This window comes from Cariama cristata, unplaced genomic scaffold (genome assembly GCF_000690535.1).
Source record: "Cariama cristata isolate BGI_N322 unplaced genomic scaffold, ASM69053v1 scaffold3593, whole genome shotgun sequence".
NCBI classification, from domain to species: domain Eukaryota; kingdom Metazoa; phylum Chordata; class Aves; order Cariamiformes; family Cariamidae; genus Cariama; species Cariama cristata.
Genome location: NW_009609980.1, coordinates 18,401 through 43,114, shown reverse-complemented (window position 1 = coordinate 43,114; position 24,714 = coordinate 18,401). Strand labels below are relative to the sequence as shown.

Below are 24,714 nucleotides of genomic sequence, written 5' to 3'. Positions count from 1 at the left end.
GGCTTACATGAATGCAGCCTGTATGAAAGTGTGGCTTACACCTAGTGATGTTTATACAGAAAAACTTCCACAAAAAGTATCAACACGACAGAAACTATGGCTGGTTTTCCATTATAATATCTGAAAAGGTCTGGGGAGTTTCAGCAGTTTCTTTTCTTTTCTCTCACATCAGAAAGAACATTAACGCTCCTGTTATCAGACATGGCCGTTGGACAGCTCTGAAGGCATGACTACTTTCCTACCTCAGTGCTTGGGCAGGTCATGTCTTGTTATCACTTAGTTTGAATATTTACATATCTTGACTTGAAAAGAGATGATTTCTCACCTATCCATCCAATGTCCTCATCAAAAGATTCCAATACATCTATAAATTGGCTTTAGTAGCATATTACTAGTGTTACACGTTTTTGAAGTTACTGCATTCTCCTTAGAGGTCTGCAGGTTTGTTTTTTTCTTACTAGATACAACTACACTGTAAGCTTCAGACATTGATCACAGAATGGTTTGGTTGGAAGGGACCTTAAAGATCACTTAGTTCCAACCTTCCTGCCATAGGCAGGGACACCTCCAACTAGACGAGGTTGCTCAAAGCCCCATCCAACTTGGCCTTGAACACTTCCAGAGAGGGGGCATCCATAGCTTCTCTGGGCAACCTCTTCCAATGCCTCACCACCCTCACTGTGAAGAATCTCTTCCTAGTATCTAATCTAAATCTTCTCTCTTCCAGTTTAAAGCCATGGCCCGTTGTCCTATCACTCCATGCCCTTGTAAAAAGTCTCTCCCCAGCTTTCTTGTAGGTCCCTTTCAGGTACTGGAAGGCTGCTCCAAGGTGTCCCTGGAGCCTGCTTTTCTCCAAGCTGAACAACCCCAACCCTCTCAGCCTGTCTTCATAGGAGAGGTGCTCCAGTCCTCTGATCATCTTTGTGGCCCTGTTCTGGAGTCGCTCCAACAGGTCCATGTCCTTCCTGTGCTGAGGACCCCAGAGTTGAAGGCAGTACTGCAGGGGGGTCTCACCAGAGCAGAGTAGAGGGGCAGAATCTCCTCCCTCGGCCTGCTGGTCATGCTTCCTTCGATGCAGCCCAGGATACAATTGGCTTTCTGGGCTGCCAGCGCACATTGCTGGGTCATGTTGAGCTGATGCAGCAGACAAATTGTAAAGAAATGGTCATATAAATATGAAGTGGTACCAAGCTTTCCATAACTTTCCAATCTCTGATTCTATAATAACTGATACCAAGGTAATAAAGTATAAGTAGTAAAATTGCTAGTAGTAAGTTATTTCGGGACAGAAGGAAAAAACAGGTAAGACAGATGTCATGCAAATGACAGACTTTCAGTCACTCATCTGTGCATAAAGCTCAATGTTTAGTAAAAGCATTGTTCTAGAAAAATATCACCTTCAACTGATTACATTTTAAAACCAATTGTGCATCAATTCTCTTGCCAGGTTTTCCAGAATCAAACATATCTTTTTCTGAATTAACTAATGCACTCCTCCGGGTTTTGCCGGGGATCAGAGAAATTATTCTAGTTCCAGTAACCCGCTTTTTGCCATTACCTTTACAAGCACAGCACAGGCACATTAAACCTGATGCTTCTTGAAACAGGTATGTCTTGACTTTGATCATAAGCCCCACCTGAAATTGTGTCAGATGCAGCTGTCATTTTAAGCAGTCTTAGTGCAGAAATGCATCCATCCTCAGAGAATTAACGTGTTCCTCCATTCCACATGATTCAATCTGCTGCACCGAAAGACGGATTAAAGAGCCTCTGCAACCCCTCTATATGGCAATTATATTTCAACAGAATTTAAACACTAGCAGCAGTGCTGATATGAAAACCAAATACGACAATTATGCTGTGAACAACTATTGTACATGAGCAATAGCACCACAACCTTTGAAGGAAGGTCTGTTATGCAAGTGAAGTCAAGCCTTCATATTAAACGCAACATTCTACTCCTGTATCTTTAAGATTTAAGGATAGCATTGATTACTTTAAACAGCAAATCTAATTGATTTGTACAGTTCTCTGACAACCAGTTCCAACAGCAGTAGTATCCTGAATTGGATATGAAAAGTTTTTTTCAGAAGGACAAATATATCTGGAAAGGAACAAATACATACTACTTTCAGACTAGTTAAAAATGAAAAATCAAAAACATTTCTCTATTTTTCCCCTTCCAGTTGACTGTTAAAAATGAAAGAGATGTCACTGCACTGACATTCACCTATGGTGACACATGCTACAGGTCTGTGACATGGCCATGACAAAGGCCAAATAATGAAGAATCTGAATGAATCACTAAAAAAAAAAATATCATTAACTAAATCTCAAAACAAATTTTTATGCATGACACATTGGAATTGCTTGCCCACAGATAAGCATGTTTTAAAATAATCTCCTAAGAGATGCAGGGGAAGGAATGGCAAGCAACTACTTCTCTAGGCTGTAAATTTAAGTTAGGAATGAAAGTCAAAGAATGCTGAAGGTATTTTCTTGTCAATAAGACAATCGGCTCCAGCAGAGAAAGCATGAGAGCAGGTAGCATAGAGGCCTTCAAAGTTCAGGTTTCTAAGGTATTACTGGTGGGTCAGGAGGCAATGATAGACAAGCAAGTGCTTGTGCAGTACATAGTGTTGGCAAGCATCTTAAGAGCACTTAAAAAACCCTGTGCAACAGATGATACATTCATTTGCAGTCATCTAAACATGCATTCACCAACAGTAAAAAAAACCCACACCAACACCTTTCTATTAAGTGATATACACAGCACACTTCAAAAACTACCAGACGTAATTTGCGCACAGTGTATCTCATTCACTTTTATATCACTTTGCTGAAGAAAATGTACTGTTACAACACAGAAATCACAAATCAAGTTTTATACTTTGATGGTGAAGTTAAACTCCCAAATCCAATGGGAAACACTAGAAGCTCAAAGAGCTCTTAAAAGAGTCCGGAATCAGAACCTGCAATCCATCACCGCACATCTCTTGAATTTTCTGAAAAAACATTGTGTACAGTCAGAATCAAGTCCCACAGCCCCTTGCCCACAAAGGCAATTAACAGAAAGCAAAAGCTACAACACAATAAATAACCATCAACCTGAAAAATACACAATCCAGACTACTGTCTGTACCTTCTTAAACATAACCAAACCATCTTTTATATAAATGCTTATCAATATTATTTTCCACAGTCTCTTTGGGTCTGAGTTATTAAAGCTGCACTATATTGTACAGGAAGACCTCTAAGAAGTAACATTTATGCAAGACTCAAAAATGCTATAATCTGGCCATGAACAAGATAAAATGTCTTCTCTCCCTCTCTAGTTCGATGACTTCTTGCTGCATCTGTTTCTTCAGGACAGGGTCTGCTATATACCTCTAACATCCAAAAATCTCATGTATGAACTTCTTCTCTCCCTCCCTTCCAGCTTTCCTAGTTCAAGTATCTTGACCTCTAACAGGACACTTTTTCTGAAGGACTGAAATGCTCATGGAGCAGTTAAACACACCAGAGAAACAGTTACATTACCTGTATATTAAAGTAATTTCATTCAGTAAGAAGAAATTCAGAAACTAAAGATCAGAAGGTTCATATTTCTTACACTGTATTTTCAACAAAATAATTTTCTGGAGCACCTTGTTGCTAATTCTCCATCCTGCTCCGAAAGACATAAGCAAGGCAGTCATCTACCCAGAATTTCCCTTCATGATATCTGCCCTTTGGCTTTCACTTTAGTAACTTAAGACCAAACTGAGAACCAATCTCTGAGAGATTTTCTGTTTTGACATATCTCAGATAGTTAAGGCACACAAGACTACAATTTTGAAACCTTAAATTTGAGGATCTCAAAATTTGAATGGATTTCTGCATTTGTCCAACTGAAACTAGCAGACTCTCCAGTTAAAACACCTTGTCCTGACTGCTACGTCACTGTGATGAGAAGGATAGGAAGTGTTTGTTCTTAAGTGCTGGAAGTTTCTGGTGAATACTGCCACTTGTATACTTGTAAAACTGTACTATAGAACTAAGACTGAATGGTTATTAAATAAACTTCCACAGTTGATCATCATTGATCAATTCATTTTCTTCTGCAGCTTAAACTATGCTGTTGCACTGGATTTAAGTGAAGTATCCCTTCTTCACGTACAATGAATGAATGAAGTAGCTGCCTAAGGAGTACTGGATGGTAGTATTGTACTGTTTTTGTAAGTACCAAGTTTTAAAATAAGGTTAGCACTAATCCAAGATTCAAGCTCTGTTTCAACGTCACAGTGCCATGGCTCTGTCATGTGGAGGCTGTCCAGCTACATTCTCCTGATGTAAGCAGAAGGGAATTGCAGGCAAAGAGCACACCAGAATGGTTTCCACTTTCTGGCAAAATGCACACCATTTTTTTGGCTACAGCTATCAAAATTTTTGACTGGCATGACACTCATAAAACAAGTTTCTCAGAAAAATACTCAGGAAGTAAAGTAGTACCAGATGGCTATATGAAGAAATCGGTCTATGACTACATATCAGCTGTTGTGTTTCTGCCACTCACCCTCATTCCTGATTAAAAAAAACCCCAAAACCCCAAAATTCTTTCATAAAATAAGGAACTGGTTACAAGTGTAGAATATTCCTGAATACCTCCACCTTTTTTTAGGAGAGTATGCCAAGGTTTCTATTCATACTCATCTCTACCCTGGAAAGTATCACATGAGGACTAGGGAAGACAGGGTAGGGAGAAAATAGCAGTAGCAAATGTAAACAAGCCATAAATACAAATTATTTCTGAATTTAACTCAAGCAGATCAGCAGTGTGACTGATGAAATCACAACCATTTGTATAGTGCAAGCTTCCTGTAGCAGATACTATCTACTATGAACACAGAACAAGAAGGAGGAAGGGTAGGTGTATAGATATGAACGAAGACAAACAGTAAGTATTTGGCAGCTGCAGAATCTAAGAGGTAGCTCTGGAGTTAAATACTGAAACCACTACAAAACACTACTTTCCTGAGCAGTTTTGGCATTAGAGATCTAATATACACATAGAAATAACAGAAGGCGTCATCTTGCACCTACCTACTATGACGAAACTTTCTATTGACCTTTAGTCAGAATACAATATTAAGTGCTGAAAACAACAATCAATTAAAATGCTAACTTCTGTAATTTTATAAGCACATTCCTCTAAAAAACAAATGCATTTGCCATATTAGCTCCACAACCTACAAAGGCACACCTAAAGATTTCATTAAACAAAAACATATTTACATAATAAAACTAAGCCACAAAATTTTTATACTCCCTTTAATTACAAAACAAAAGCACCCCAAATATCAGTAGCATTGACTAAGCACTGAATCTTAATCCTCATTAACAAGTTTATATTTTGTCAACAACTCAGGCAAAAATATGCTTTTAATTTCAGTGCTGTTTGACCAATACACTTATAGACATATTTAGGTAGTTTGAAAACATCCTACACAGTTATTAACTGAATAATGGAAAAGCTAACAATGGAAATTTCAATTCTTCAGACTAGAAATCATCATTCTGGTTGTAAGCAACATGCAAGTACTCCATACAATCAGTATCACTAAAACTCAGCACATTTGGTGTTAAATGTCAGGAACTTCCCAAAAAAACCTCTGAAATGATAAACTGAAAATTGTCTTATCTTTTGGGGACAAAGCAACTTCAATTTATTAAAAAAGACAACTAGGGTAAGCAGACAATAAACATTGAATAAGATGGGAAAGTCAAACAATAAAAACCTGTTCTTAATTTTTTAATAGTTACAATTCTGCAAGCCCCCTTAGTTATTGTAGCCAGAACGGCATTACTTAATGCATGAAAAACACAAGCAGTAGAAAAAAAAACCACAACATAAATTTTATTAGTAAAAGACATACCAAGAAGGGCAGACATGTTCTGAAATATTCTCAGGAGCTCAGGTGTAAGACATGGACTATTCTCCAATGTCACTAACCTAAGAATAGATTAAGCAAAATACTTCAGATGATCTCTGAATAACATTGAGCATTTTGACAGATGTAAAACACTGTAACTTCTAGTAACCACCTATATGATATTTAAATAATGTGTAACAATTACTTGAAGCCTATTTCAACTGCAGCAGTAGTCCTTACAACACACCCATCAGTATAGGCATGGGTCTTGCTAAGGTAGGAAAGGACAGAAAAAAATGCTACTGCCTTTTTATAAAGACAATGTAACCTCCAAAATGCAGCAGCAAGAATGTAAGTACCCAACTTGGGAACTTGGAGAAGGTGGGTAGAGAGGAATATTCATGGTGTAAGGACAATGCATGCAGTGCTCTACATCTCAAAGGAGCAGCTCTGGTGGCAACCAGCTCAGACCTTTACATAAAAGCGTAACAATATGCTCAGCATTGTTCGTAACAATTTAAAATTCCTGAGGTTTGAAAACAGTAGCTATAAACTAAATTCATACTTAAAGCCACAGCAACACATTCCAGTTTGTTCCTAGATATTAGGTGTGGGATTACTGTATTTAAATACATTTCTGACTATGTAAAGTATCTTAGCTGTTCTCCTGCTCTTGGTTCAAGAAGCCATTAGAATCCCAGCTGTCTCTGCCAGCTCCATCCAGATTACTCTGATGCTCTAGGGCATCTTAAAACATCATTCTTCTGCCTAGGTATCAGAAAAACAACCTCAAAATCACTATTATTAAGAAGATTAAAAAGTTCTTAATTGATATATTAAAAAGGCCCCTGTCTTAAATTTTGTGAAGATCTTGCACTTCCACTTGCTGCCCCACCACCACCAGCCTTATAAATCTTAGTTTTGCCGCACATAGAACAGATCATTTGTAGGTTAAGTATTTGTAATTCAAATGCCCATCTACAATTAGATCAAAGGAATCCCTCACTATTTCAAGACAAACTCAATATATTCCTATTCTGCACGAAAGAGCTGTGCTGAATTCAGTCCCATTAACAGTTTCCTCCTCCTAGAGTGTCAGCTGTACCAGAAACAAACAAATTAGGCTCATAGCAAACCAATCACTGTGCCACTTTTTGTTTTATGTTCAGTCACCAAATAGCTTGAAATCTGGAAGATAACTTCCATATTTTATCTTTGTAAATTCACCACCTCTTCCAGCAACCAACTCCAAGAATCACTGGGTCATTGTGCTCCCTAAGTCAAGCACATCGAATTGTTAGTTTAGTATGCACATTACAGTGAGTCAAGACTTCTTGCCTTGCTGTTCATTATCACAATAGAACTGTATCTTCACTATCAACTGCCTGCAAATGCATTATCTACTCAGTTATTTTTAATTGTGTTTCTTTTATTAACTTTCTAACCTCATCTCTTCTGAGAAAAGGTATGATATAGATGAACTCAAGGTAAGATAACAAGAACATATAAATTCTTAATACAGTCAAAGCTTTTTTAATTTTTTTTTTTCTTCTGGGGATACGAAAATAACATTTTAAAAATTAGACACCGACAAAGAACATTCTTACCATAACTCTAAACCATCTTCCAGAAGATAGACATGTGGAGGCTGAGAAACATCTGTACTTAGTTGAATAACTGGAAGTAGAAAAGGATAGAGATTTTTGCTGTCTGCTCCCAGTCCCTATAAAAGTAAAGAAAAAATTTAAATTACTTCAAAAATCTCAAATCAAGTATTTCAAGAATAGCATTGAAAAAGATCTGTGATACTGTTCTATTCGTATACGGTAAACATGCATTCAAGAAATCAAAGGTTTAACTTGCATCCATTTCATATGACAACAACATAGCCTGATACTCCTGAGATTTCTCTCGACATATCTTGAGAAAATTATGTAAGTTTTTTGAAAACAAGCAGCTTATCAAAGGCCTGCAAGAAAAAACGATAAGCAATACACATTCCTAAAAACATTCCCTGGTCACTTTTTTTCTAGGACAAGTCACAGCTCTATCAAAATACTAAATGTCTAAATGCTAAATAAAACGTTTTAAAGATCAAGAAAAGAACTACTCTTTGGACCTTACCACATACCAAATCTTTTGACTTATTTTAAGAAGGGTTTGTTTTCATTGCTACACAAAGATTCACAGACTGATGACAGCAATCTATTTTTTAAATGATCCATGAGCCATACACAGAGATGTGTTCTCAAGAATGCAGATTAAAGAATTTTTTCAGCAATGATTTAATAAGAAAACCCCGTTTTTAAAAATAAGTTAAAGAAAATTATTGTCAAAACTAATCATAAATTAAAAATAATCCTAAAAGAAATGGAATTCTTAAAGTGGGAACTACTGCTTATTTTGTAATATTATTATTTAAGAGAACTGAGGCTAGTTGAATGATGCTTTTGCATAATTACTGTATTCGGAAACTGTTCAGTTTAAAATTATTTGATGTTTCTAAGTTAAAGTTTCTTTGTGGAAATATTTATTTATTTAAACAATCTTGTCTTAAAAGAAAGAGTCTTTCATAAATTTGTCCAATCTCTTTGTGTCCACCTATAATTTTGGCCTCCACAGGGGCCAGTAACAAGAAGTTCCACAATTTGTTTATTGTAAAAATACATTTTTCTCTTTATTTGAGCTAATTCCACTTCAAAAGAACCCTAATTTTTCCTTTAGTTGTAATATCTAGCCATCCCCCTTCCACTTTCTCTCCACTGTTAACCTCTACAATACTATCCTGTTACTCATGCGTTTCGGCAAGCTCAAGATTGCCTGCATATTCAGTCTGTTCCTGTATGGACACTGCCCTACATCCTAGGAGAACTTCTGATCTTTGCTAGTCCTACTACATCTTTCATTTGAGACGGCATATAGTGAGATGTCATATAGTCCATATTAAAAAAGCGCCCAATAGCACAGATTCTGCAGGCAATATAACCATGCATTAGTTTATTCATCTGTCTTTTTTCAGGGACATACTACATTTTATTTGCATTTTTACTGCCAACAGCACAGATATTTCTAGATATTTCAAGTTCAAGGATTATTTAATTATACCAAGATCTTTTCCTTCACAGATAAGAAATTAAGTTAATTTTAACGAAATAAACTAATAAACTAAATAAACTAAATTATTAATAACTAATAAAGCAAGCAGCCAATAATTTCTATAGGCTTTCAAAATTCTCTGCCAAGGTATTACAGTAAGCCTCTAATGAAAGTAGGGAATTTATTGTACATATATAGAAAACCAGGGAGAAGATTAAAAGTTACCATCAAGAATCAAAACCACTCAAGCAGATCATCTTGAGTGCCATCACATGGCACGTACAGGACAACCAGGTGATCAGGTGCAGTAAGTGTGGGTTTATGGAAGGGGCATGGTTTAACGGTGGACTTGGCATTGTTATGTTAACAGCTGGACTTTATGATCTTAAGAATCTTTTCCAAACTAAATGACTCTATGATTCTAAAAGATCAAAACTGATTTATCTGACTACAGATAAATAGCAACTTCTATTTAGATGCAATGTTGGTAAACATAGCTATTAATGTTATATGGCAAAATCTGGGACCAAAAGTTACCTAAATTTCTTTAGTTTTGAGAACTGTAAGACATTAAGTGAAATAAACAAACAACTATGGACAAATGAAAACTAATGTTGATAAATGTAAGCAATACATTCTGGAAAGCAAAAAGTTCCCTACAACACACAGATATACAAAAAGATGAACAAAAATCTACAGAAAAACAATGGTCTGAGAATCACTATATTCACCTCTATTCTCAGTATTACTATCACTTATTGTACTTAGAAGCCACAGTCACAAACAAAGGTAAGGCAATAGTAGTCCCTGGCTCACAGATGTTTTAATAGTTCTGACCATTCTATTTTAAAACCACCATTAAAAAGAGGAGATATTCAAGTATAGCTAAAAAGAAAATTATGAGCACAGATAAATTCTCAAAAGAAAAAAAAATCAAAAAGATTGAAGTACAAATAACAGGATGTGATACAAATCGATTACGAAACAAAGCAGGTAGCTCAGAGCTGCTATTATCTCTGTTTCATATAACATAAGAATACAGCAGAAGAGAACATCAGAAAAGCTAGGAGATGTAAGAAGTGATGAAATGAAGTATTTTTTCCCATATGCTATATAAAAATGTTGCAGAAATCATTGCAAAAGGATATAACAGGTATCAGAGGTTATACAGTAGAAAGGTAATGGTAAAAACAGTAACAATAAAAGGGTTGGAATTCTAAATAAACAAGATGACCCGCAATTAGTCAATGCCAACAACACCCCTGAGAGACATTAAACCTAAGAGTTACGATTTAAACAAGAAACATTTGACACTAATTTGAATTAAAATGCAAGTTTAAAGAACAGGCAAAGTGAAACTTGTTGTGGTGGCCCGTATCTTGGCCTATGATTTAAAAATGGCTCATCATCACAGGAAGTTTGCAACCAAAACAGAAATTCCATATCCCTGGGAGTTGAAGGGAAAGCAACAGGGAAGCGGATGTGCTTACACTGCAGGATCTAGTCTGATCTATACACAACAATTGTAAGAAACTGACACTCCTAATGCCTGCTGGGAAATACAGGAAGCCAGAACAAGCTCTTTCACATAGACTACAATGCCACTAAAGGAGGTTCAATTCCAAGATTACAAAATGAAAACCGACCAGAACACAAGCAAATGTGCCTAAAGCACTGTTTTTACTGAACAACTCCCTGGAAATTAAATAGTTAAGCGCTTAACATTAGCCATGTTTACCTCCACTATCGGAGAACCATGTCTCTATTGTAAGACTGAAAAGCATTTACAAATAGCCTATAAAACCAAAATACACTTTAACTTTACATATATATATATACGCACATACACACACACACACACACACACAGAACACGGAGGCATGTCTGAGAAAGAACTTGAAGAGATACTGACAACATTTATGTGATTCTGACCCCTTACCTGGACAAGATGGATTAGGGTGGTCAGAATGGCACATCGTAGCATATTGTGCTCCTCACTCTGTTTCCAAAGCAGTGGTAAATACTGAACCAAACATCCTACATATGGTCGTATCTGAAGTTCAGAACACAAATTTGTTCCTTAATGTGTGAAACAAGGCCATTAATTTATCCCAAGCATACTTTTTCTGATTTTGAAATATTTAAGCGCTGCTTTTGTCACAGTAAAAATAGAGAGTTTGCTTTAATTTACTCCTCTTTCCTCTTCCTAAAACACCACATTCCATACTCTATGAAGTTACTTCTGACTGCACAATGGTTTGAAAAGAACGTATTACTTACGGTAACATTTGTGCATAGCAATCAGGCTTAAGTAGTAAATAGAACACAAAAAATACTGAATTTGATAACCAGAGATATTTTCACATTAATATATTCTTCCCTAAGACAGGTTTCATAAATAACAGCATACTTTAAGATGATCAGAAACAGTCCCATTAAAAAAATAAAAAAAGCGGAATAACCTCTGAAGTTATCCATCCTTTGAGCAGCGCTGGACTACACAACCACCAGAGGTTTATCCCAACCTAAATTTTTTCTAAAGTATTTAATTAGGAATTAATGTAAACAGACTCAAAGGTTCTTTCTCAGCTTCTTTTTTCTGCTGCTTTTCTAGTTGACCTAAAACATGGGAAAATCTGCTGTCATGTTGACTTTTCCTGAAAGGAACAATTAGGGAAGCTGCATTTGGCTCTCAGACAGGATTACTTGTAGAAAAAGGAGATAAGCTCAAAACCATGCACTATTTCCGTTCTTAATACAGTAATACTGAAACAAAAAAAACTGAGACAAAAGCCATCAATTCATTTTTTAATTCTGCAAAAACATCTTCAATGTCTTCATGTATAAGCTGAAAACTATGTATAACCTTTAACACTAAGAAGGAAGTACTGAAAATGCATAATGTGAACTTGAAGGGAGAAAATCAGAAGGGCCAAAGCCCAGCTAGAACTTAAGCTGGCTACTGCCATAAAAGACAATAAAAAGGTTTCTATACAGTAGCAACAAAATGAGGGCTAAGGAAAATCTCCATCCTTTATTAGATGCGGGGGGAAACACAGTGACAAAGGGTGAGGAAAAGGCTGAGGTACTTAATGCCTTCTTTCCTCAGTCTTTAGTAGCAAGACCAGTTCTCTGGGTACCCAGCCCCCTGAGCTGGAAGACAGGAATGGGGAGCAGTATGAAGCCCCTGTAATCCAAGGGGAAATTGCTGGTGACCTGCTACACCACTTGGACACACACAAGTCTATGGGGCCAGATGAGATCCACTTGAGGGTACTGAAGGAGCTGGCAGAAGTGCTCACCAAGCCACTTTCCATCATTTATCAGCAGTCCTGGTTACCTGGGGAGGTCCCAGCTGACTGGAGGTTACCAAATGTGACACCCATCTACAAGAAGGGCTAGAAGGAGAATCTGGGGAGCTACAGGTCTGTCAGCCTGTCCCCGGTGCTGGGGAAGGTTATGGAGCAGATCATCCTGAGTGCCATCACACGGCACGTACAGGACAATCAGGGGATCAGGCCCAGTCAGCATAGGTTTATGAAAGGCAGGTCCTGCTTCACTAACCTGACCTCCTTCAATGACAAGGTGACCTGCTTAGTGGATATGGATCCACTAAGGCTGTGCATCTGGTTTGTCTAGACTTTACTAAAGCCTTTGAAATGATTTCCCATGGCATTCTCCTGGAGAAAGTGGCTGCTCATGGCTTGGATGGGTATACTCTTCTCTGGGTAAAAAACTGGCTGGATGGCTGGACCCAAAGAGTAGTGGTGAATGGAGTTAAATCCAGTTGGTGGCCTGTCACAAGTGATGTTCCTCAAGGCTCAGTACTGGGGCCAGTTTTGTTTAATATCTTTATCAACGATCTGGACGAGGGGATCAAGTGCATCCTCAGTAAGTTTGCAGATGAAACCAAGCTGGGTGGGAGTGTTGATCTGCTTGAGGGTAGGAAGGCTCTACAGAGGGATCTGGACAAGCTGGATCGATGCGCTGAGGCCAACTGTATGAGGTTCAACAAGACCAAGTGCCCGGTCCTGCACTTGGGTCACAACAACCCCACGCAACGCTACAGGCTTGGGGAAGAGTGGCTGGAAAGCTGCCTGGTGGAGAAATGCCTGGGGGTGTTGTTCGACAGCTGGCTGAACATGAGCCAGCAGTGTGCCCAGGTGGCCAAGAAGGCCAGTAGCATCCTGGCTTGTATTAGGAATAGTGTGGCCAGCAGGACCAGGGAAGTGATCATTCCCTTATACTCAGTGTTGTTGAGGCCACACCTTGAATACTGTGTCCAGTTTTGGGCCTCTCACTACAAGAAGGACATTGAGGTGCTGCAGCATGTCCAGAGAAGGCCAACGAAGGTGGTGAAGGGCCTGGAGCATAAGTCTTATGAAGAGCGGCTGAGGGAGCTGAGGTTGTTTAGTCTGGAGAAGGCTGAGGGGAGACCTTATTGCTCTCTACAACTACCTGAAAGGAGTTTGTAGCGAGGTGGGGGTTGGTCTCTTCTCCCAAGTAACCAGTGATAGGACAAGAGGAAATGGCCTCAAGTTGCGCCACGGGAGGTTTAGATTGGATATTAGGAAGAATTTCTTCACTGAGAGGGTTGTCAAGCATCGGAACAGGCTGCCCAGGGAAGTGGTTGAGTCACTATCCCTAGAGGCATTTAAAAGACTTGTAGACTTAGTGACATAGTGACTTAGTGGTGCTTAGGGACATGGTTTAGTGGTGGACTCAGCCGTGCTAGGTTTATGGTTGGACTCAACCTTAAAGGTCCTTTCCAACTTAAACAATTCTATGATTCTATGGAACTTTTCATGCAGCTAAGGAGAGTGCTTTACAGGCATTGTGATTCATATCAGTGCTAATGAGAGATCACAAATTTAGCTGCACAGTCCCTAGGAGTGTGAAGCATTTTGTCCCGCAAAATGTCTCTTTTACTATATGACATTTAATAAAATACTAGTTCAGATGAGACAATTAGAATAAATTACAATTAAAATCAAGAGGATTACAAGAAATGCAGTAAGATAAGCAGTCAAGTCTTTCTGTACTGTAAAAGATAAGTCAATACAAAAAAATACATAGTAAATGAAGAAGTAATAACAGCAAGAACATTTTACACAAAAGATAAATGAGAACTGGGAAGTGAAAAGAGAATCAAATAATGCAAAGAATGCAGGCATCTACCATAACAATAACCAATCTATTAATTAATGATATTTTTCTAATATTTTTGTAGAAGTCAAAAACGTTAAGTCTTCCCCTGTGTTCTTAGTACAAACCTAACACAGAAATCTATAAAAAAATACCTGCATATTGACTCTTTCAATCACACAAGACAGAACGTGAAGAACATGCATTTTGGTGTCACACTGTGTTACTTCCTGAAGTAGTTGAAAGAGCAGTGTAAACATGGATTCCAGATACTAAAAGAAAAATAAACAACTACTGATTAGACCATCAAAAATACAATTGGTGACATGAATTGGTGATTCTCCTGTAGGCTTACAACTCTAAGACATCTATGAACTTTGAAAGACTCTTACAAAGCGTGCAAAATGTAACTCTTTCATTTGGAAAAATGCATACTAGCCAATCACTGCCCAAACAAGACTAAAAAAATTCAGGTATGTTCTTACATAAGATTTCAAACATGATCAGTTTGAACATACATAATTTTCATGTTTTAGTAAGTATAAATAGGGCTTCATGGATAAAATACTATAAAGCTGAAGGCCACCTCTCCAGAAGGAGCACTTTGCAAGAGTCAAAGCAAAGGTACAGTCTTCCAGCTTTTGGGTCAGCAGATTAAATTTATATATTGAACTGAAAAAGACAAAAACAATTCCAGTGTTTGCAGTTTGAGTGTACTCTGCATTTTTGTTTTGTTTGTTCTCAAGAAACTTGCAATTAACATGGAATTCATAATCTAATGAGAAGAAAAAGCACCCGCTAAATTTGAGTGATCAGAATAAATCTTTGCCATACTTATGGCTAACATTTCATTGTTTACTTAATGACAACAGCAATGATCACTGTAAAGAACACAAATACAGGAGACTAAGAAAGTCTATGTTTTTAAGGCATTATTTTAACCACACACTGATATTTAACATTTGTGTGAAACAGCATCTTGGAAAGTACTGTGTGATATAGACATACTGGAAAGTCACATTGGTGTGGAGACATATTTGTTAAAGACAGCATTCATATCATCTTACCATGAAGAAACTTAGCATCTGCTAACACATAGTATATATAGTACTAAACACAATGCTAGGAAGTTGTAGTAGTCATAATACTAAAAGGTTTTGAACTGTCTGTCTCTATATTCCACATTAGCAACCTTAACAGTGGCAGTATGAATTTTTACATGTTTTGGCCTATAAAGACAAAAAAAAAAAAAAAGCCATACACACACTGATTACTACCTAGTGTGGTTTAGAACGAAATTGGAAATTATTTTTTTCCTGGTTTAAAATGAAATTAGAAAATGTGGGTTTTTTCCTGCTTTCCTCTATCAATCTATCTGCTTATCAGAATACACTCATATAGATGCTCTTACTGGCAAGAACTGGTCAGTTCTGAACTCGAAGTCATCTACAGGTAAACAATCATTAAGGAAAAGTAATACAGATTGCAGCTGGATATGAGACTCAAATACACAAATTCCATGGATACAGATAAACTACAGCGTGAAGAATTTGGTAGTGAGTTTAAAATTGTTTATTTCCCAGTAAGTCTGAATTAAGAACTAATCTTTGCCAATAAAAGGATATTTAACTTCAGTGTTGTAGCTGCCTCAATACGGACCTGAAAGACAAAAGCCAAGAAGCATCACACACACATCCATTGAACATTTTGAATATCAACATAGTATCTGACAATATCTAATCAGTTGCTGTTTTGGCAATTGAATCATTCCACGTGTTCTGTCATTCTCTAAGAAATGTAGTTAATTAAACTCGAACATTTTCATTTGCTTCCATTTTAGTATCCTTGACATTTTGTTTGGCATTGCTAAAGTGGTACCGCCTGGAGAAAATACTCAGGTAAAACCTTCATGAAGGTCAAGAAAAAATTAAACAGCAAAATATCTAACTTGTGATTCTTGCAAAGATTCTTGCAACAGTGAAGGAGTTTAACTTGGGATTATCTCATGGCTTGCTGTCACCCAAAAAGCACAGAAACAAATAAACTGAACAAGTTAGCATGGTCTTCCCTGACAGATGTTCAGACACTCAGAAAGCATTAAGTCAAAACAGTCACAGAAAGTCAAAAAACAGTCACATTAAGTCAAAACATTGACACAGAAACACATCCTGCTCTGCTAAAGCTGTTTTGAATCACTGAAGTAACTGTTATTACTGCCAGTTATTGATATTTAACTAACAAACTAGCTAGGTTGATTTGTTTTATTTGTTGGCTGCTAGGTCTGTTTGTTTAAAAATAAAACCAAAAGAAACAATTGGAAAACCAGCTTTCTAACTCAACCTCACCTGCTGATAAACTGAAACTGTAGCTTAAAATCACAGAATTGTACCCACCAAGCTCAGCAACTAATACCATTTATTATATTCTGCTAGCACATTGTTGATGCTTAAAATAATACTGTATACTTCAGTGACTAGTCACAGAATAAAACAAAAAGTGTTCATTTGTTTAGAAATTATTTATCTCAAGACACTTCACAACTTTCTTCTTACAAAAAACCAGATTGTTGCTATTGCCATTCATTTTCCCATCAAAGTCATCACCTCATGAATGTCTCAAGGGCTCACTTCACATCTTTGACTTTATTGTTCAACATCTCCAAAATTAAACACCCCAACTTCCCAAAAGATTATCTTTTGCAAGACACAACAGACTTTAAGGTGTGATGTTATTAAATTCTCCATCAAGTTTACAAAAGGTATGGTATTTATGTTTCACGTGCATTTATAGAACAAATGTGTAATCCAAAACATTACTTATTTACACTTACCACTAAGTCCTGGTCTTGAAGCAAGTTACGAATTGCCTCATATAACACAGGTCTCAAGTCTGATTTGAATTTTACAGAAATCCACTGTCCAATCAGCCAAATTACTCGTCGGCGTATTGGTTTATATCTTTAAAAGTAGGGAAAAATAATTGTACTCATTAACTCATTGTACTTGCTGTTCTAGAATACTTCGATGAAAAAGAAATCTAAGAAAACATTATTCCCCAAAACAATTATTAAAAGACTTAGTTTATCAAGACCAACTTTAGAACTTTAGTGCAGAAATCTTTTCCATCAGAATTCTTCACTAGAAGGCTCAGGAAACACCAACTTAGTCTGAAAAACGTAACTTTCACCCTAAATAACTGAATCTTGAAAGTCTCACTAGAGATACAGTTTATTCTGCACACAGCACACCAATAAAAGAAAAAGCATTTCTTACTGCCATCATAGCTTCTACTGCTTTCACCATAGTTTCCAGCAATTTCCTTGACATTCCTTTTATGCTCAAAATTTTAGGTCAAGTTTGCATTTTTAAATTGTATTTAAGTACCGCATTATGGTAACTGCCAGAGTATTTCATGTCAGTCTGAAACTGTTTTCAGAAAGAACTGACATTACCTAGTCTTGTACCACTGCAGCAACAAAGGCACAAATCAAACAGCTTTAGAGTCAATGGCAAGTAAGAACCAGAACAAGAATGAGCTGAACTGGCTAACATAATGATTAAGAAAAGCATTCTGGAGAGCTGCTATTTTTCTCCACTGATTATAAAAGCTGATGAGGAAGAGTAGCTCAGATTTAAATATTTAGCTTGTAGATATATAAAGTTAAGGAAGATGAACACTATTCACAGAATTTTAACTGACAAGTTATTTTGCCTTGTTATCCTAAATGTACTTTTCATTTTATTAACTTCTGCCTTGTAAGCCATCAAGACAGTAATTTAAACTGAAGTTATTGAGGTTTCTTTACATTTAGAAAATGGGATTTAGTAAACATTCCCATAACCATGAGATAATTAACAAAACACACCTTCAGAGAACATGAAAGTTGTGGAAGTAATATGTATACAGCAGTTCATTAGACTGGAACACAAAGCTAATGAGGAATAACACTCCAGTGTTGCTTGAGATTTACTGAGTGGCAGCGAAGTGTGAACAACACATGCTGAAGCATGACTTATACAAGACGTTGCCTTACTAAACGTCCTTCTATTTCTGTGACGATACAACTTTTTCTATTCTTAGAATGCTCATGCCTCATACATAACCTTGTAAAAATCAGAATATTAAAAAACTAAGAGGTTTTTCTTGAGATTGGTGTTTTCAAACTGTTATCACATAAAGAAGAGTTTTAAATGACATGACAGAAGTACATAACTGTCTGCTAACAGCAAGGATTTTTCACTCAGCTGGTATCTGTTATACACTCCACACATCCTATCTGCATCTTTACATTCTTTCTCTCTCTCCCTGGTAGAGAAAAGATAGAGTGATTTTGATTTTTTGAGGGGCTAAGTGTGTGTTTGGACTTTGTTTGGTTTTTGGTTTTTTGGTTTCTTTTGGTTTTGGCTTTTTTGGTTTGTTTTTTGGGGGTTTTTTTGTTTTTTTTTAAAGGCCTTAAGTTCCTAGGAATTCTTCTGCTCATAGGTGCTCATTTTTGAGGTCTTTCCTTTTCTACATTCACTACTTCTGGGAAAAACTCACCCCTTGGAACATCATTAACTTTTACACTAAGTGCACACACTAAGTATAAGCAGATCAACCCTGCTGGACCTAAAGCTTACATGGGAAAAGTGACCATATTCCAAAACAAGCAGCTTCTGTTGCAATAGTCATACGATGATAGCTTTAAGCAGCCTGGACAGCATTCAGACATTCAAGTCAAAAGTATCACACTTGATATCAAAGTACTATGTGTCACATCAATACTTTCTCTCTCAGCAGGATTGTTTGAGACTGAATTATTGTGAAAAATTGTATTCAGTAAACTATTTTCAAATTACAGAAAAGTTTCTCCTTAATCACTACAAAATGAAATATTATGACAAGTGATAAATTTGGCAATGCAATGTTTCTGAACAATCTTTAAGAATATTTTTTCATTAATCCCATATTTCTCCTATGGTCATGGTTGACAGACTGACTATCAACAGACAATGAAACTTTCAAAGAAAACAAAACACAGCAAACTCTACAGTCACCGCTCACAACACACAGGTTAGTGTTCCCAAACGTGAACCACTTTGTGAGCAAGCATGCTAACCACCATGGGACATTCTGTGGGACAGCACACCATACATCCCTGAGTCTGCTTTATCTGAACTGCATATGTATTCCTGAAGCTGTTGCTAAAGCAGTACTCCATTCAAACTACCAACCCCATCTCACTTTTTCCCATGGTGGTCTCCAATGAAGCTGGCAGTAGAAGCAGTTCAAGCAAATATGGTTTCAAACTTCTGGATGACTTCTACTGGAAGCTCCTGTCCCCACCTGAATTTCACCCTCAGATGTCACAAATGCCAACCAAATGGTTACATCAGGTGTCTTCCCAACTGTAAATACAACTATATCAACCGTAGAAGACTTTTGTCAGTTTTACTTATGTTGCATGGGTGGATAGCATAAAAATGTCAAAGCTAGGATGTGCTACAAATACCATGAGAGCTTTATTCAGAGATCAGTGCTGGTGCAGCACAACAACAAAAGATCAACCATATATACAAGATCTCTCATTTTTTCCTGCTCTTCTGACATTTAGCCTTAACATTAGAGTACTTGGCCACCAGCAGATAGCAAGGTGAAGTTAACACCATACAAAAAAAAAAATACTAATGAGAAAAAGCATAAAAACACTAGGAGACACCAGGGAAACAACTGTAACAATTATTCTGTGACTCTGAACTGAAGTTATACATCCAAAAGTAAATAACTCATTTTTTAAAAAGTATATTGTAATGAAAATAAGCATTTTAATATTTGTAAGCTTAGCAGGATCTTCCAGTCTACATGAAATTGAACCGTATTTGTAAAGAAAGTGTTTATAACTGGCATTTGGAAACAAAAAAAAAAGATGGCTACAAACTCATTATGGAAAATCATTTACAATTTATAGCAGCTTCTAAGGGTATTAGTAAATTTCAGATAAGAATTATGTCTGGTAAGATGAACTACAAATGTAGAAGAAAAAAAAAAAAGTAAAATTCTTCAAAGGACATTAGCGTCAGTGCTAATAGCTGATGAGAAAAATAGGACATTCTTATTCAAAGGGTGACTGGGACCTCATCTGATGAGGATTAACACATACAATAGCAGTCACTGTCCTTACCCTGAGGGAAGAATGACAGTTTGAAGAACAGGAAGGAATACTGACTTCTAGCTCAGTCTGTACTGAGATGCAAAACTGATCTTTCAGAACACCCTATGATATCCGCTGAACAAAAGAAAGTACTCATGTGAAGGCCAGCCAAGTGACGGGAACCTTGGCGAGAAGGAAAACCCACAGCAGATGGGTTGTGTAATACTCTATAGAGAACTAGTCTGTAATCATTCACGCTTTATCACACAACCCAAATCCTTACCTCCCCACTTTATTGCTGGCAAAAAAACACTGAAGAGTATTAGTTTAAATACAAGCCCTTTGTAGCAGAGAACAAAAAAAAAAAAAAAAAAAAGAAAATCACTATTTTGGCTAAGCTACAGTTTTACAGAGATTATTTCCACAGATTTCAATTGCACTTTGCTGCCTAAAGGGCTCTGGGGTCTCAGGAGGCCTAAATACCTTTCTTTAAATGAATAAAGGTGGTTGCCCTGAGAAAGTTTAGTCAGACCAAATATATGCAAGAGGACAGACTTACAATATTCTTAGAGAACCTTTGAAGCACCCACCACACAGTAATTTAAACATAAACAGAAACTGTCAGGAACGCTGTCACTTCTGTGACTGTATCTGTTATCTGTATTATTTCATACTTCTGCTTGTTTAATGGATGTGTTTAAATATTGAGTATTTTTCAAGTCTGCAGTTATTAGACATTATATCTTACCAGATTTACATCAACAGTTCATATTTAAATGATGAAAGCATAACAAACAAAGGTGTTTACCTGTTATGACAAACCTGTAGTTCTGCTAATAATTGATTTTTAAACCACTGATCAAAATCCACACTATCAAATAGTTCATAGGCAGCCAGTCCAACCGCATTATACACTGAGGAAAAATAACAATTATGCTTATTGTTTGCTTAAATATTTAATTTTTAATACCAAATAATCAGACTAATTTAAGTATCAAATACCATTTTTGACAAACTAAACATAATAAAGAACACAAAACTAAAGCATATCTTTCTGAAGAAAGATATTATCAGACTCTGGGGTGAAGGGAACTCTGGAGGAAATTTCAGTAAAAGAATGTCTTACAGAGGAAAATTCAGACTCTTGAAAGCAGTTAAAAGCCATAAGAACAATGAAGGTCTTATTCTAACATCAAGAATGGTTTCATCAGAGTTCTTACACAATTTTTTTTGTTTTGCCATAAAGTTGCTTACTTTTAAAATGGGCAGAGTATCTCCACAGAAGTACTGTACCTCATTTATTTGCAGAGAGGAAAGGACAGGACAGTAAGTGAGATTGTCTAAGGGTTTGTTTCACAAAAAGGCAGAAAAAAGCACTATATTTTTACATAAGCATTTTGAAAAGTGAAGACTGACATCAAGTAAAAGGAGAAACAGGATTTAGGTCCTACTTTCCAAATTTCTTAAAAAAAAAAAAGCTTGCAAATTCTTCATATATAATTTTAAGAGGTCAAGCACATACACAAAAGCAGCTCTGTTACTTCAAAGGTAAAGTAAAATTCAATTTACCAGCATCTTTAATCAGTATAGCACTGGTATCTTCCATGTTAGTAGATCCTACAAAGCAAAGTAAAAATAAAGAAAAAAGTGTAATTAAAACAAAGAACACAAGCAGCTTTGCATTTATAAACTTTAAGTATGCAGTAAATTAAGACTCCTTCGCTATTTTTGTGTTATTCACGAGTACAGTTATTTCAGTTTTGATACTTTAAACAATGAATATACTAAAATCAAACCTCTGCTTTTATACCCCATTTTTTACTGACTTCTTCAGAGCCGAACATTTTTTAACAGCAACATGCAAGTAAGTCAGAAGCATGTATTTTAAATGAACAGACTCAAAACCTGCAAACTGCTGAAGACTGTCGACCACGTGGTACTATTTCCAAGAGAGTCCTACACTTAGTTCCTATATACTTTATATATGCATGCACGTGTACTTACAATGCATAAGTAAAGATTTTCCAAAATCTCAAGAATTAATGAATTCTTAATATAATCTACTACTTCAACAGTAACTCTGAAGTTGAAAACATCTAGAACTGGCTATTAGGGACTTCAGGAAAAAAAAAAAAAGTATATGTGTACATTTTAGCATAAAAGTATTAACTTTCACAATTCTTGGAAAACAAAATAACTGTCAACTCTGTTGTAAGGAACCTTTTACCATTCCCAGTATCACAGCACAGCAAATCAACCTGAGACTTATATGTACACAAAGCATTTTATGGAGAGATTCTGTGAAGTCAGAAACTACCCTCAGAAAATGAGCATTGATTTCTATTTAATACAATGTACTTATTCATTCTGGTGAGTTCAAATATAAAATGTTGTAAATCAGGTAAGATATAACCCGTGGAAACAACCTAAGCTGAAATGACAGGGAAAACAAAGTGGCAGCTACCATTCATTATCATTCATGGCCACTATAAAACTTACTTTGGTGGCAAAGAATCATAGAATAGAATAGAAAGCAAACTTAAATCATTCCTCAGTCTATGAAGACTTCAGTCCTCATACAGAAAAACACCAAATTTTTAAAGCAGATTCTTGAGATTTGCAAAGTCCTCTAGACTCTCCAAAATAACCGCATTAAGTCGAAGTTAATCTTTTAAAGGTTTTTTCCCCGTGATTTTTGCAGAGACATGGCAGAATTACTATAAATTCCCTTGCAACATTTGAACAGGAAGTTCCTCACAAAAAACAACCTACGTAATTTATTAAGCCTGTCAACCACTCTCAAGAAAGCCTGAAACCTCCTGGAAGTAGAAATGACCCAATCTTTGTCGGTCATCTAAAATAGTTATGATGAAAAGTAAAGAATCCTTAGGGTTTCTACTTCCTAGATACACACTGCATTTTCCTTATGGTAGGTTTAGAAATAATTTCAAAATATTAACATGTTCTTTCAAAAATACAGAGTGAATGCACTATATAAAATTAGATATCACAAGGTTAAATGGTTTAACAGTTGACAAAAGTAAATGTAAATAATTATGTATTTTACAGTTCCTTTATTTTTTTAAAGAACTTACCGTGTAGACTGTGAACCATTTCTAAAAGCACAGGTGTAAGAGTCTGATTATATTCATGGAAAATATCAATAAAAAGAACTTCCGTGCATGGCTGAAAAATTCAAGGATCTGTTTTAGAATCTATCAAAATAAAGGCAATTTAAATACATTTCATGCTAAAATTTTAAGTGCTGTATACCTCACACCAAAGGTCATCATTTAAGATGCAATATACTTTAGCAAAATTAGTATTATATGAAATACCACTCTTACATATAGTAAGCTTAACTCTAGGAAGAGTTTGATGGCTGTATCTATATCAGCCAGTTCTGCAAGAGAAGAACAATGGATCTGTGGAGCGAAACAGCTGGTGCTGAGGAGCCAGTGACCATACTGCAGGTATGTCATGGTTTCGTTTTGGACTAGCTCTAGTAGAGTCATCTGGACTGCATACCCATTTGCACTTGGAACACACTAGATGCACAGGGTTGGGGTTTTTTGGCTTTAAATTGAAAGTAACCCAGCAAATAAACTTTGAGATCTCTCTGCAAAGCAAACCACAGCAGTTGTAATTGGGAGATTCACTACAGCATACTTTTGATCTGAACTAGAAGGCTAATGTAGATGCATCTGAAACTTTCTTCATTCATCATGTCTACTAACAAGGTCCTAAGTGATAATATCAGTTACCAGTTTAAAGAAGAGACAACTTCTACCAGGTTTAATCACCATCAGATACTATACAATGCAAATGCTGAAACAAACTCCTCTTCCCTCCCTCCTAAAATATGAAGTGCATAGTTTTTAGAGTATTTGAGCATGTTTGAATATTGATAAATTAACAAAGTTAATTTATACTAATTCTAATGAAATTTCTTTAGTTAAAGATATTTTTGAAAACCACAAGCTTATCTTTTGACTAAGTATCATCTCTCTTGGTTACCAAACTATCAAGAAATGCATCCTGAAATGCTGAACGTTTTTCTTTCAAATTGAAACACTTACTCTGAGACTGTACTTCCAAGAATCTCCTCCTGTCTCTTCTACAGCTATTATTTCACAAAGAAAAGGGAAAAGTATTATTTCAGCTACGGTTCAAATAAAGTTGAGTATTTAGGTATGTGGGTATCACAGACTACTGAGAAATCTATTGTTATGAAAACAATCTCTAGAGGGAATATTTGTCCATGTAACAAGACTGCAGAAAATAAAACAGCCAATATTGCAGTAAGCAATTCGTAGAGGCAATGCAGATATGAAACTCTTAAACCAGTATCTAAATAAACTGCAACCAACTATACAACACGTTTCTTACTGAAGCCTTCTGGGTCCTCTTCCCACATGGTTAATTCTTCCT

General features: G+C 36.3%; 1 protein-coding gene across 1 annotated transcript in view; it reads right to left on the bottom strand.

The window, feature by feature from the left end:
- Window positions 1–24,714, bottom strand: part of IPO11 (importin 11) — a 52,266-nt gene that overhangs the window by 13,792 nt on the left and 13,760 nt on the right. Inside the window, 12 exon segments of the mRNA XM_009697709.1 lie at window positions 5,916–5,992; window positions 7,520–7,635; window positions 10,948–11,061; window positions 14,309–14,425; window positions 15,565–15,605; window positions 15,779–15,812; window positions 16,984–17,110; window positions 21,092–21,197; window positions 21,853–21,900; window positions 23,379–23,469; window positions 24,363–24,406; window positions 24,673–24,714. The exon segment at window positions 24,673–24,714 is cut by the window's right edge and continues 28 nt beyond it. Coding sequence (XP_009696011.1) covers window positions 5,916–5,992; window positions 7,520–7,635; window positions 10,948–11,061; window positions 14,309–14,425; window positions 15,565–15,605; window positions 15,779–15,812; window positions 16,984–17,110; window positions 21,092–21,197; window positions 21,853–21,900; window positions 23,379–23,469; window positions 24,363–24,406; window positions 24,673–24,714 — 957 coding nt within the window.